Source organism: Triturus cristatus, chromosome 8, assembly GCF_964204655.1.
Source record: "Triturus cristatus chromosome 8, aTriCri1.1, whole genome shotgun sequence".
Taxonomy (NCBI): Eukaryota; Metazoa; Chordata; class Amphibia; order Caudata; family Salamandridae; genus Triturus; species Triturus cristatus.
Window position 1 is genome coordinate 1,422,036,990 of NC_140591.1, and position 14,702 is coordinate 1,422,051,691.

Consider the following 14,702-nt stretch of genomic DNA (forward strand, 5'->3'; position numbering starts at 1 on the left):
GCCTTTAGAGAACTCCGTTTTCTTTTCCCCTCCCTCTTTCTTCTGGGGGGCGCCCTGTCCGGTCTTTTGAGAGTCCCCTCCAGTGCCCCTTGTGGACACCCGGGTACTAGCCCAAATGTCCGCCTCCTCAGCAAGCTTCCGGGGATTGGTCAGCTTGCTATCCACCAGGTGTTGACGCAGTTCAGGGAAACATTTTTCGAGCAGGTGTTCCTTCAACATCAAATCAAACAACCCCTCGTAGTCCCTCACCTCACTGCCCTGTATCCAACCCTCTAATGCCTTCTTTGCATAGTCCAGGAAATCCACCCAATTCTGTGTGCCCAGTTTGTGGCTACCCCGGAACTTCTGTCGGTACTTCTCGGGTGTTAGTCCAAACTTCCTCACGAGCGCCACTTTCATGGCGGGGTAGTGGGTCTGCTCATCCTGCACCAGGGCCAATAATGTATCCCTACCAGCTGGAGGCATGTATCTATACAATCCCCCTCCCCAATATTTCTCTGGAACCCCATGGACTCTTAAAGAGACCTCATAGGCTGCTAGCCACCTGGCGATATCATCACCCGCACTATAGCTAGCTACTATGTCTTTTGGCAAACAGGGTTTGGATTCCCTGGTGATTTCTCTTTCTTCGCTGCCACCATTAGGAACAGGGTGTGCCCCGACCCGTAGGATCTGGAGATCTATCTCCCTGAGCCTCAACTCGTGAGCCATCCTCCGTTCCTCCTTTTCTTTCTCCAGCTTCGCCAATTCCCATGTGAGCTGTCTTTTCTCCCTCCGGTCAGTGAATTCTGCTTCTAATAAGCCGTTGCTAGAGACACTGCTGCCCTTCCTTGAAAGTGTTCTGGGCCCCGCTACTAGGTCCCCCACCTCGGGTTGGTACAAACCAGCCCCCTCGCTGTCAGGCTCTCCATCCCTGTCCTCCTTCTCAACCTTACTTTCTCGCCGTGCCTCCCCCCAAGCCCTCAAGCTGGTCTGGAATTCACCCTTCTTTGCACCTTGGGGACAAAACACCCCCTCTCGCTGACAAAACTCCCTGAGTTGGGCCACAGTGTAAGTTTCCACATCCTCCAACACAAACTCCATTTTGCCCACTCAGGATAGAAGACAGTTGCTTACAGAAGCTATGCAGGGGGGCACCTTTTGTAATACCTCCTCCCACCACCAGAAGTAAATTTGGAAAAAACAAAACTCAAAATCAGGAAGCCCGCTTGGAGAAAACTCCCGGTGTAGGCCTATGGACTACCCAAAGTTATTGTCGAGTAGACGCAAGCACAGCTCTATCCCACCGCTGAACACCAATTTTATGTTGGAAACCGGGCAACCGGGTTAGCAGTCACCAGGCTCCCAGCACAATGGTAGCTTGGCTCGAGCGGTTGGGGGTCAGGCACCGTGTTAAGCGTACGTCACACCCTCACAATAACCATGCGTTCATCCGTTCCAAAAACGACACTACACCGTAAAAATAATGCAAGTCAAGTTGAAAATATATATGTCTTTATCTTATTTTCTCTTAGTTGCAGGTTTCATAACATAAATACAATACAATAAGATTTTCCCTCAAAAGAGCAGGTCAAATAAACAATACTACTTTGGAATTTCAATAAATAGGTTCAGGTCATCATTACGCAAAGAATAAATAGATGTGCAATAAATACAGATGGCAAATAAATACAGTCAGACAATAAATACAGTGCAGGAATAAATTAGTGGATGACAATAAATAAAGCACCTTCAATAAATAAGGTAAAACAATCAATGACAGTTACAGTTCAAATCATTTTCATGAGGTCACTTGGTCTTACTTTGCCCATACACAACTTAAGGACACTTGGATGGCATGGGGGTGTCCCACCTAGATTGATCAAGGCTGGGGCCTAAGCTGAGGCAGAACAAGAGTAACCTAAAGATCTGGCCCTCCAAACCACACAACCCTTTATGGAGGTCACTGTACCAGTCTCAGTTCACCCCTGGCACTCCCAGGCTGGTTCTAATACCCCTCTAGCCCCTAGAATGGTCTTTTAGGGCTCCACGGGACCTCAGACGCCCCCTCTACCACTTACTGTCCTTTTCAAGATAATCGGCTCCGCTCGGCACCGTGTCGATGCCGTGTGGCGGCTCCGGATCGATGTCGTTGGGCGGCCTCGACTCGATGTCGCTGGGCGGTCTCGACTCGATGTCGCTGGACGATCTCGACTCAATGTCGCCTTCCGGTGTCACAGGGACTCGGACTCCCTGCTTCCTGGTGTCTCCGGAGTGCGATCTCCACTCCCGACCTCCGGCGCGCTTCACCTCAGTTTCCGGCGACTCCGGTGGGCGGACTTCACTCCCCCGTCGACGCCTCACCTCGTCCTCAGGTGACTCCCGACTCGACCTCCGGCGCCTCTACACGACCTCCGTCGGCGCCCGCACTCGACCTCGGGTGACTCCTTACTCGACCTCCGGTGCCTCTCCACGACCTCCGTCGGCGCCCTCACTCGACCTCTGGCGGCTCCGGGTACGACGTCTGCTTTCTGTCAGCGCCGCTTCTCTACCTCAGGCCTCAGGTCTCCAGGCTTCTCGTCGTCAGGACTCCAGGAGGACACTGCTGAACAGGTCAGGAGCTTGCTGTTCTTCTTCTTTAAGGCCTGTTCCAAATGTTCAGTTCCTTAAGATGGTTCTTCTGGTCTTGAACCCACACAGGGCTTTAGGCTGGGCTTGGTCAGTAGAGACTAGCATCAATTGTGGGTTTCTGGACCCCACTCCAAGCACTGGTTTCCACCTCTGCTGCCTTACTCCGACCTCCTTCTATCTCTGTCCTCTCTCTTCTCCAGTCAGATGCCAACTGCCAACCTGAGATGGCCTCCCAACATTCTAAACTGCCTCCCACTGTCACAGGATTCTAGAATGTTCCAGGAGGTTCTGATGATGTCACAGGTGACCATGGATGGCCACCATTTTGTGTCTCAGGCCCTCAGACAGAAGTTCCAGGGGTAGGGAAAATGGCTCCCTGACCCTGCATCAACACTAAAAAGTCTGGTGGTTCCCAAACAGGGAAAAATTATAACAGGGTTTGAGGCAAAAGTGGGACAAAATAAATAACGATGAGGAGGGACCACCCAAAGGGCTGGCAGGTCTAACAGACTGATATTCCTTTGTTCAAGCAAAAGTCCCAGAAACCTTTTGCTAGGTCCGACAGACCCTTCGAGTGAGGACCCCCTAGTTTGCTGACATACCGTACTGCAGAGACATTGTCCATCCGTAACGTTACACAGCATTTCGCAGAATTCTGGGTGAAACAACGAATCGCGAATGAACCTGCTAATAATTCTAAGCGGTTGATATGCAATTTCTTCTCTTGAAGAGTCCAACGACCCCCTGTAGATGAGTTCCCACATCTGGCTCCCCATCCTTCCAAACTCGCGTCCGATTCTATTATAAGGTCTGGTTCCTCCCCAAAAATGGCTCTGCCATTCCATGCCTCTACATTCTTCAACCACCAGAGAATTTCGCTCTTCGAGTCGTGGTCGAGGGAAATCAAGTGGGAGTAGGAGAGAGTCTATCTCAGTGATCTGGCTTTGAGTCTCTGGAGGGCTCGATAGTGTAATGGGCCAGGAAAGATTGCCTGAATTGTTGAAGAAAGAAGGCCTAGGATCTTTGCTAAGTACCTTAAAGGGAACCGATCTAGTTGGAGTAAATTCCTGAGTTCTCTCCTCACTTTCCTTACTTTGTCCGAAGGAAGTTTCAGTTCTGCCTTTATTGTATCTACTAAGAAACCCAGAAATTATGTCTGTTGACTTGGGGTTACACAAGATTTCTTCATGTTTATGATGAAGCCAAGATGTTGTAGGAGGCGAATTGTAAGATCTGTGTGAAGGGATACTGTCTGTTTTGATTGTGCCATAATGAGGATGTCGTCGAGATATATAATCGGTCTGACTTCCCTCTGTCTGAGCCAAGCGAAATGTTGATATACTACCCATTGGTTTAATTCTTTCAAATTTATGACAGGCCTCTGCTCTTTGTTTTTCTTTTCTACTAGGAATATATTGCTGACAAACCCTATGAAATTTGATTCTACAATCGCACCTTTGTTTAAGAGATCTCCTACTTCCTGGGAAACCAGAAGTCTGTCCGAGTGTGAGAAGATAATCTCCCGAGGGTGATTTGATTGGAAAGGTGTATGAGTGAAATCTATTTGTAGCCTCTCACTGTGTTTAAGACCCAGGGGTCTTGGGTTACTAAGTTCCAGTTGTCTGCGAATTGACGCAGTCTCCCACCCACCTTTGGAGGGGTATCTGAAAGGTCTTTTAAGATTCCTACCTGATGAGAAGGAGTGTTGTCTGCGTTCTCCTCTGAAGGGGCGTCCTCGACTTCTCTGTCTTTGAGGGTAGAATTGTTGATTTCCGAAATTGGAGTTATATCTCCCTCCACGGGACATGAAGGGTCTTGTGATAGAGTTTCCACGGCTGGGAAAACGACCCCGTATTCTCCCGGCCCGAGTGAAAACACGATCCTGGAATACTCTTTTGATATCCTTCTGTGATTTCTGAATGGAATTGAATGCGCAGACGTATTTGGCCATGTCTTTGATGAACTCTTCACCAAAGAGGAAGCCTTGGGAGCTAGAACCTGGGTCATTCTTTGCCAATTCAATTAGTTTGGGATCTATTTTAAACAGGATTCCCTTCCTTCTTTCAGTGGAAATAGCAGTATTTGCGTTTCCTAAGAGGCATATAGCCCGTTGAACCCATTCCCTTAGTTCCTTTGGATCAACTAGGGAATCTTCTAGATAAGCAGATTCAGCCATTTCAAAAATGTTGGTAAGGGGGCCAATGGTGTCAAGAAGGCGATCTTGGCATGATTTTAATCCTTTATCTATCCCTTTCCTCGGATCCCTCGCATTTTTAGTTATAAATGCCACAACTTTGGGATCTAGTTCCGGTGTTGCGGCTATCTTATTTGGTAGGGAGGGTCTCGGGCATTCGGAGCGTAACCTAGATCTCACCTCTTGGGGGTCTCCTTCCTGAGCCAGAAGGTAAGGTATTCCGCAATGTGTTGGGATGGGGTCCATTCCGGGGATAGCGGATGTTTTATCAACAAGGGGTCAAACATTAGGTCCCCAAAAGGGTCCAAGAGTCCCATGTTGGGATGTGAGGTCTTTGAAACCTCTCCGGAGCTTCCCGTCCCCCTTGGTGTCTCTTCCGCATCAGTGTTGAAGCCAGAAGAGCAAGACAGATCGATTTCAGTATCGGATTTGTCCTCATTATCAATAATAATTGGGAGCTCAGGGCCTATATCATGCCCACAGTGGGTGCCCGAGGCACCAGTCTTGTCACCGCCTTGTAAGCGTGAAAGGGGAGCGGTGGTCTTGGCTTTTTTAAAAGCATGTCTGTCTTTATCCCCATGCGACCTCTTTTTTGCAGCCTTATTTGCTCCTACATTTTGTGTAGAAGTGGAAGGGCGGGGTGTAATGAGGGAGAAGGATTCTAGTTTTTCGTTAATTTTATCATCAATTGAGCCAATTACCTTCTCCACCGCCTTTTTAATGAGGTCTTCCAGTCTATCATCAATGGATGGTTGGGGGGGAAGACATTATGATTATATATTAAAATTGGATTACTAATGAGTGGATGAGAGTAATCTTTCTTCCCCCTTTTTTTTTTTTTTTTATAATATTTTTAAATCCTACCAAGGATGAAGAGGGCAACAAGTAATTATTAAAGCTCGAATCTCGACTGCTCTGGCGAGTGCTCTGGCGATCCAGTGATAAAAAGACAGTTGGATTGTACTTAAGTTTGAATTGTTCCCAAGGCAGTAAGATGGCCGAATCATTGTGTGTATGAAGGGGATCCCAACCATCTAAAATGGATGCCATGCTTGCGTGGTTATTTGCTAATGATCTTTCCTCTAACCTGGCTGCCTCCACACGTCTCTCTTTCGCGTCTGAGGCAGCCCGATCGGAAGATTGCTTAAATGCGGAGAGAAAAACCTTCACAAAGGCATGAGTGGGTCTGCGGGAACCAGGGTTGTTAAATAAGTTTGCGTGAGGATTAGAAGCGCGATCGTCGCGAGGCTATAAATTAAACGAAAACGGCGAGCGCGAGCTGGTGGAAAAACAGTAAGCGCGAGCTGGAGGATGTGAATAAAAAGTAATTACAGGTGAAAAAATGAGTGAATCCGATCCAGAATGGGATCGGAGGGGGAAAAGATCTGAAGAAAAAGATAATCTTTAGAAAAAGGCACATTTTAACATCTAGGAGCATATTTTAACATCTAGGAGCGCATTTGTAAAGCCTTATTGTAAATTGAACCTCAGAGGGTAGAAAGTTAGAGAAAGAACAATCCGAAGATCAGTATAAAGTAATAGATCATCTAAACAGTTAAAATAACATATATAGAGAGAAAATCTGAAGTACGAGTTGAAGAGTACTTATCTTTCTGAGCAGCAGCAACAAAGAAGGAAGATGGCTGGTCGCGAAGGGACTATATAGTCATTTGGAATGTTCATTGAAGTTCTGTATTCTTCAATTGTTGCTGCTGAGCTGTGGCAATAAAGGAGATTTGCATAATATGGCCTTAATTAGGTGCCGGTGCTTAGCACCGGAAAGTCCCGGCTCAAATTAAGCACTGGTTGTAATCGCGACCACATCAGACAAGATTACAGTAGCGGTGACCGTATGCAAGATGAGTAGCAGTGATCACCTCAGTACATCAGGTAGAGTTGCTGGAAGTCATGTTAATTAGCCTTTTTCAAATTGGAATACCTCTACATGGGTAAGGCATAACAGCCATAGCGGCAATTCATGTGGCACAAAGGTATTAATATTAGTAATAAGTCTCCCCAGTACCACCTGATTTATCACTCAAATATCCGCTTTAAATACATTTTGGAAATTGAGGTTTCAAAATGCACACATTTGTGTCTTGAATACACACTGTTTTCCATTTTGGTCAACACAGACTAATTCAACCAACCAAAAGTGTCTAATTTAGTATGCCTGGCTGCACACGGGAGATCTACTTACAGGTAGGTAGGTAGAGAGCTACCAGTAGCTCACAAGCTACTGGTTGAAGAAGCCTGGTGTAGAGTATGTGGTGTCATGATCACCTCCCACAGACAAAGGTAGAATAAGGATACACTAAGGGATTTTTAATTTGAAAATCTGCATTTCCAATCCTCCGAGTATGTCCTAATGACCCTTAGAAATGTCATGATGCAGTGTTCAAATACTAGGAATGTGTACCGAATCAAAATTCTAAAACTATTGTGGTGTAAAGTGCTGTGCCTTGCTCTGGACTTAGCAAATATATTTGCATTTTATTATATTTGTATTTTCATTTTATTTTGCATTTTATTCCGGGAGTTCACAATCTTTTTGAGATAAAGACGGGTCTGGGATAGGGTGACCAGATTCTCAAAACAAAAAACGGGGACAGGTCATAGACAGAGAAGTAGGACTACGGTTTGCAGTAACCATCGACATAAAAGTAGGACGATTTGACAGCTTTCATAGACATAGAAAAGGGACTACAATGACAGCTCCCTCCACAGACCGAGATGAAGCATTACAGACGACAAATCCGCGGTCTTTTATTGGCACCCCTCTCCTTTACACAGCAGCATTAGTACTTTTTATTACATTTACACTTAAGGACTAAAGCATATATTTGCCAAAAATCAATAAAACATCACAGGCTAGCAAATGCCAGATTTACTAGCTTTATCAATGCTCGTTTCTATAGCTGTGTGTCAGCACCACGTAAAGTACAACTCACCAATGTTGCTTAGTTGCTCATGAGAGAAAAGCATGGGAGGTAAACTGCGGAATGCTAAATTGCCAAATGGCAGCCATGGACCAATGTAAAAAAAAAAAACACTTCTCTCCAGGTATTACTGCCTTAGGGTCTTAAGGGTGGCAAAGGCTGGCCGACCACACAGTCCTCCCACATTTGCGTGGTCACTGCTGGGATGTCATGTTACCTTACTGGGGTATGTAAATGTGCAGGAATTTATATAGCGCAAATCACCAAGCGGTCTCTAAGCGCTTGCTTAGGGAACCCATCCTGGTATTCCCCTGTGAGATAACCCAGCAGGGCATCCGCAAGGTGAAAGCCAGGCAACCCGCCGCGAGGGGCCCATGTGGAGATTAAGCAAGCTATTGCCCAGAGTCGCAGAGTGTGAACCCATGAATCGAGTATGCACTGGAGCGAGAATTATCGAGTCCATGGACATTTATGGACTCAAGACCCAGCCGAGCCGGGAATTGAACCCTGGTCCCGGACTGACCTCTGCTTCCAGGTCTGCCTCCTCTAACCAGTGAGCCACACTTCTCCACACATATGTATAGTGCACTCTAGCCATTGGTATCATCTCATAGTGTAATAGTGTGAAGACCTGAGCAAAAAGCTCGTGCAGCGCTGCTTGCCTCTTCCACAGGCGTTAACCCTGCTCCTTTAAGTCCTTTCCAGCTAAACCGTTTGCCGTGATCTGAAAGGTCAGTCAGAAGGTCAAGTCATAGCTTTGATATGGAGAACACAGAGCATGCATCAATTGGTTATGAATAAAACCTGCAATGAGCAATGCATTAATCCTTGCACGGTATGCATAAGGGCTACTGAAAAGTTTGTATGGCTATGAATACAAGCTACAGGACGAAGAAATATTGTTTTATCCAAAGTAGAAACTTTGGCTGTCACGATGACGTAGGTGGCGCTGCGTGTAAAATGTCTCTCTTCAAAGGATTTCCCTTCTTGCTACAGCGCTCACCTCAGTGACGACACATGCCATAAACAGTGCAAAGAGAGCATGCGCGCGCATGCTCAGCCGGAACAATGAAAAACAGGGACATTTCTGTGTTTAACCTGGACACTGTTGGAAAACAGGGACACTTGAGTCACTTGGAGAAAAGTGTCGGGACACGGGGATACTTCTCCAAAAACGGGGACCGTCCTGGGAAAACGGGGACGTCTGGTCACCTTAGTCTAGGATAACATCATTGCAAACAGGACTTGCGCTACAGGCGCACTTACACACCTGCCAGTTGGAACCACTGCTTGACTAGGCTGTATAGACTTTTAGAACCAACTTCCGGTTGAATGTTGAAGCATTCCTTCCAACATACAGTTGTTGAATTTTCGTATCTGCTGCCATAGTCTTTTCAAGATTCACCATTGCTTTCCTGGGCTGTCCATTAGGCCTTTGGCCTTTTGTGGAAGTTTACAGAATCACATTTATGTTTCGGTGATGTGACCAAGTAGTTCTGTACTTGGAGCATCTTGCTGCCCTCTGTCCCTCCCTACTTCGCACTTTGTCCTATTGCTCCCTTCATCCAACACAATTTCTCCTGTTCCACTCCTACCGATCTTGCTTCCTGAGATCACTACTATTACTATTACTGTGCGCGCTTCCTTTTCGCATCTCCATAGATTCTGTCCTTACTTACAATCACCCAAGGCAGGAGATCCACTTAGCCTTATTGTCCACATCCGCAAAGGATACAATAACGTAGTTCTGTGGCTGAGCGTATCTTACTAATACACAAGGCCACCGTTGAATCCCCAGTATCTACACTTACTTGTTACTTGACGCATACATATTTTTTGTCCCTCCTCCTCTGGTTGAATTTCTTTTGTAGCCTGTGCACTACAATAAGTGTGGCAGTGGCTTATCGGTGACAAGCCAAACCTATCTCCTTCCCATCAGCCCCAGCTCCTTCACTTTCACCCTTGCTTGCAGGCTCCCAGGCTAGATCTGACCAATGCCCTTGAATCTCTGGGGTATTCGACACCAAGCATTAATAGAAGTGTCCAAATGTCGGCGAGGTGTAACTGCCAGTCCTGAGTCGTTACAAGGTATTATTTGCATCAAGCATGCGTTTGCCAAGTCAAACGTGGGTAGTCCCATTGTATGCTGCGGTAACATGATCTCAAAGGGCGTCGTCCTTGGGGCTCCAGGCAGGACACAGTGCAGATGGATTTGGTGCTTTTGGTCACCGAAGGAGCTATCAATGGTCAGTTTCTCTAAATAAATTGTGTGTTGCTTACCATTATGCCAATATTGTAAAATATCAAAACTGCTTACACCAAAAAGTCCTTCCACGTAGTTTTCAATCGGAGACTCCAGGTGAAAAGCAAAATCAGACATTTGCATCTCGTTGATGACACCCCTGTCCTAACGGCACTGCCCCTCCCTGTCCTCCATCAGGCACCCAAATACTTCATCTTTTTAGCTGTCTTCCACAAAAGACCTAAGAATGTAGCCTACTATACTGTATATCTACCATACACTAGGCCACTGGTTCCATCTGAAGCATGTTTCCTTATGTTTTATTTTTTGCCAACCATTTGTGACTCCTCTTTGTAATGAATTTCTTGGTGCCTGTTTAGTTTCCTTCCTCTGGCATCCACCAGTTATGGAACTGTACATAATGTTTCAATATTTGTCATGTGGTGCAACTTATGTGTGTGTACATGTAAACATATATATGCAATAAAACATGTTCTAATTAATCTTCTCAGTAGTGGTCAATAAATCGCACAGTTCGCTTTTCAATATCCTAATCATATAATGGTTTAGAAAGGTATTTAAAAATACAAGCAAGACTTGTTGACTTTGCCAGTGCTTGTTTTATTTATTTGTTGTGCCATTCTATACTGTTATGCCCTTTTTGTGCTAATTAAGGACCAGACTGAACCCAAGGGTAACTGCCCCGAATATTCGTTGATGTAAACATCTGCTGTGCCCTGCTGGTCACATGCTAAGATCCCAGGATTGCTGACTCAACCTGACAGACTTCTGTGGTTGATAAACTGAGTAACATTGAATAGAGTAACTGCGACATCAGCTGCTTAAAGACCTTACAATTGCAAACCCAGTGTCTTCAAGTGCACATTCTTTTCATTCTCATCTTCATTGTGTTAATGAATGTTTACGAGCATCTCGACCAAGTACGTTTTGTAGATTTTACAATTTCTTTTTTTTTTTTTTTTGCAGTGCCCCAAAAGTGGACGATGTATCACTCTACGAACCTCCACAATCCACCATTAAGGCGGTTTCATCTCCATCAAAGGTAAGTGGTGCTTAAGAAGTAGCATTATCCCATATGTACCCTATAACCAGCGCACTGGTGAAAGATTTAGTCGCTACTAACAGAATATTTCCTTTCTAGATGAAATTGCTAAAATTAAAATTAGGTAACTAGAAACCTCCTCTTTCATCAGCCTTTTAAATCCCAATTCCAATTTGTTAACTGTGGGGGGGGGGGGGGCGGCATCTCACTCGTGTCATGTGATTTTGAGGTTGTCATTGCCAAATGTATATGTTTTGATATCTAATTAAAATTCTTCTTTGAATATACGAAAGTCCAGGATCCGTTTACGGGTGTTTTAACATGCAAATTCCTAGTTATGGCTGAGCTTCACGGGCCTGGCTTACTTGGAGGGATTTTCTATTGACTTGCACTGTATGTTTTTAAGCAACACATTTATAATCTTATTAGGCAAAAATTCTGCTTTACATAATGTGAATGGCAAACGTAGGTGTATCCAAAACGGGAAAGGTGGAACAATTTTGACTACCTTTTCCAGTGCTTTTGTTCCAAAAACTCCCCTTTTGCTTTGATATTATGGGGTCTGTATTTATTAGGATTCTCATTTGTTGCAATTTTATGATGGATGTATATGACCTACTTCAGCACTCACCACTGCCATAAAGGGGCATCAAGCTTTCTTGGGAATGTGCAGGGCGGTCACTTCGGACCAGCTAATATTGAAACCTTAGTGCAGGCTTATTTGTCCCCTCACTTTTTCCATTCCCTTCATAGATGCCAACACTTCTGCACAGGTGTTCCTATTAAATGAGCTTTCAGCTATGTATGATCACTGTGCCATGATTTATTTTTTCATTTAGGCCATGCTTGGGTGTTTACTCATGGAGTTGCTAAACAGTGGTGCTCGTTTTTACAAGGACAACTCTTCTAGTTCAGCAGTCCTGCAAATCCTCTCTGGTAAATACACCTATTGGAGTTATCTTTGCCATTTCCATCTAGGTGAAAAAGTAAAAGTTACTCTGGTAGGTGTATTTGAGATATTGGTGCTACCATTAGGAATTTGTGACTGAAATTAAGAAGTGCAGTAAATGTATGGAGAACTACATATTTTAGCTCCATATTCCTACTTTAATCTACCAGTCTCGCCATTTTATACTATTTGCTCAGATGGACCTTTAAAAGCTCACAATTTGTCATGGATTTGGCCATAATTGACAATGGCATATATGTTTATGAAGTGGCAAGCTTGACTGTAATTAGATTTGGTCTTGGTGTCATAAAACCAATGCTAGGTCCAAAAGGTGTGCCTTTTAGCAGTACCTTGCTCACTCTCCGTTGGAAAGATTCAAGGGAGTAGGTGTTTTCACAAATGTTGTGCTTGAGCCGTGCACATCCTTGATGTATGTATCTTCCATTGTGGATTAATGTTTCATGTCTAAAAGAAGTGTGCATAGTCCCTTCTTTGTGATCCTTGACTACTTATTAAAAGGTTCCACTTTTTCTTTAGTTTTTTTGCTTTTTGTTGGTATGGGAACCATGGTTTGCAGCTGATGTCCGATTAAACTGTGTTCATCTTGATTAAGGAAGAGCCGTGTATGGCTCCCATTTTTCAACATAGTTGTCAGTGTATGTTTTTGGCTGCTTCTTAGATGGAATTACTATTCCTGCAGAACTGGGCTCATTCCGTCAGATAATCGGGATCATTAAATGTTTTCTAAAGGCATGACTATATCTGATATATTAAAGACTCTGATATAGGTGACATTTCATACATTTAGAAGAAATTTGCCGTCTAGAGTTGAGATTTAATTTGGCCAAAAGTGTATGGTTGACTCAAGGATGTAATTAAGCAGCCTCCTACTCAAAGTACCCGTATTCTTTAGAATCCGTTGAAGCAAGTTGAAGAGGCAGCGCACAGACCTAGGAGAATTTAAAAAAGAACACGTTGACATTATTATTATTATTATTGCAGTGCTGTATCCTGATTCTTAGTGTTCTGAAAGAGCATGACATTTTAACAGCTCAGTTTTTGGATGAGTTATTTTTCATATTTCTAACATTTGTCAATGTTAAGATTAGACTTTTTAAACCAGCGTCTTTGTCTTTATATTGGCTCAGTATGAGGAATCCTGCTGAAGATCTAGTTTTACTGGCAGGTATCAATTCTTATGTCCTTAAAGTATACCCGCATAATTAGAAAAGTGCACCCTTATGAATGAGACTGGGTGGGATGGCATCACTATTCATGAAAACGTTTTTGTCAAATCGGGAACTCTTATTCAAAGTAAATTTGCTAAGAAGTCTTTTTCAATTTGGGTTGACTACTAATACCTGGTCTAGGGCCTCTATGGGAAAGAAGTTCCTGGTTTCCAGTTGGAGCCCTTGCTTTTAGAGTCTGAGGATCTTCCCCAGCGTGACTAAATCTTGTATCACACATTTTCACCACTTTAATAAAAATCCTAAGACTTGCATATTAACTACATTCATTTTGTGGTTTCTGGTGACAGTTAATTTGTTCGGGATATTGTGAACAACTGTTACAACCGCACATTAATCTTCTGGAATGTCTGAATGAATTATTTGTCTTATCCTGTCATAGCACCTGGTAATACTGGGTTTCATGAAGTTTGAGTGAAGTGCAGGAGAAGAGTTTTGTTTTCTTTTTTGTGTCCTTTTTGCAGCAGACTTCATAATAGAACTACTACTGAAATTCAAGTGTGAGCGGGGAGTGTAGATTCTACTAACCAACTCAGATCTGACCTGAGAATACAGGAGCAACCCGACAAAATAAGTCCATGTTCTATTTAAAGATCTCGTTCTACCACCTCCCTAGAGGAAATGTGAGATTATGAACTAAGAAGATACATGTTCCCACACCTAAAATAAAAAGATTGATTCTAGGTATTCTAATGAGGCCCAAAAAATGCATGAAGAGTTTGTCAGAGATGGGGCGTAGCGCCATGTAAATTATGCTAAGGGTAACCATTTACAGCCTTAAAAATAGTATTTTGTTCAAGAGCGATCAAATGCACAATTTCAGCTATAAACCTCAAATCATATACATAAAAGCTTCATAGTTAATCCCCTCTTCATGAAAAGCAGAATACTACTAGTGCTAATCTTTTTGGCATCAGAAAATGTTCATGTTTATAGTTAATGTCTATGACAGTACATTTTAGACTATGCAAACATTGTGTTGATTCCTGAGTTTGGCACCATCTTACACACTTCTGACTTTCTAAAATAGTAACTCAAGTTTATATTTTTTATTAAGAAATTATATATTTGATAACATATCTTATGAATATAGTGCTATGAAAAATTCATCTACCAATTCTATATTTGATAACATATCTTAATGAATATAGTGCTATGAACAATTCATCTAATGTTGGTAGTTCTCCAGCCATTGATCTTTCATTGAATTGCATGCTTGAATCACTGCCTGTTTTCAGGTTGGGAATCTCCAGTGCATTTAAAATATACATTAGCATGCATTCTTCCAAAATAGTACATACATTACAGTGAGCAGCACATCTGGCTCACCCAGAAGATCAGCTCATCCAGTCAATCTGCTCTGAATCACATAGAGGTACATTAGGTTTTATACTGAATGTTATGTGTGAAGGAATCTCTGAAGACCTCGGTTCTTTTCTCATCTATTAACACCCAGAA

At 43.6% G+C, this 14,702-nt stretch overlaps 1 protein-coding gene across 21 annotated transcripts in view; it reads left to right on the top strand.

The window, feature by feature from the left end:
* The window catches only part of SYTL2 (synaptotagmin like 2), a 462,890-nt gene that overhangs the window by 243,188 nt on the left and 205,000 nt on the right, over positions 1-14,702 (top strand). For all 21 annotated transcript variants that reach the window (XM_085623168.1, XM_085623176.1, XM_085623172.1 and 18 more), the window contains one exon: positions 10,973-11,048. In XM_085623168.1, the coding sequence (XP_085479294.1) occupies positions 10,973-11,048 (76 nt within the window). The remainder of the gene's footprint in view (positions 1-10,972; positions 11,049-14,702) is intronic.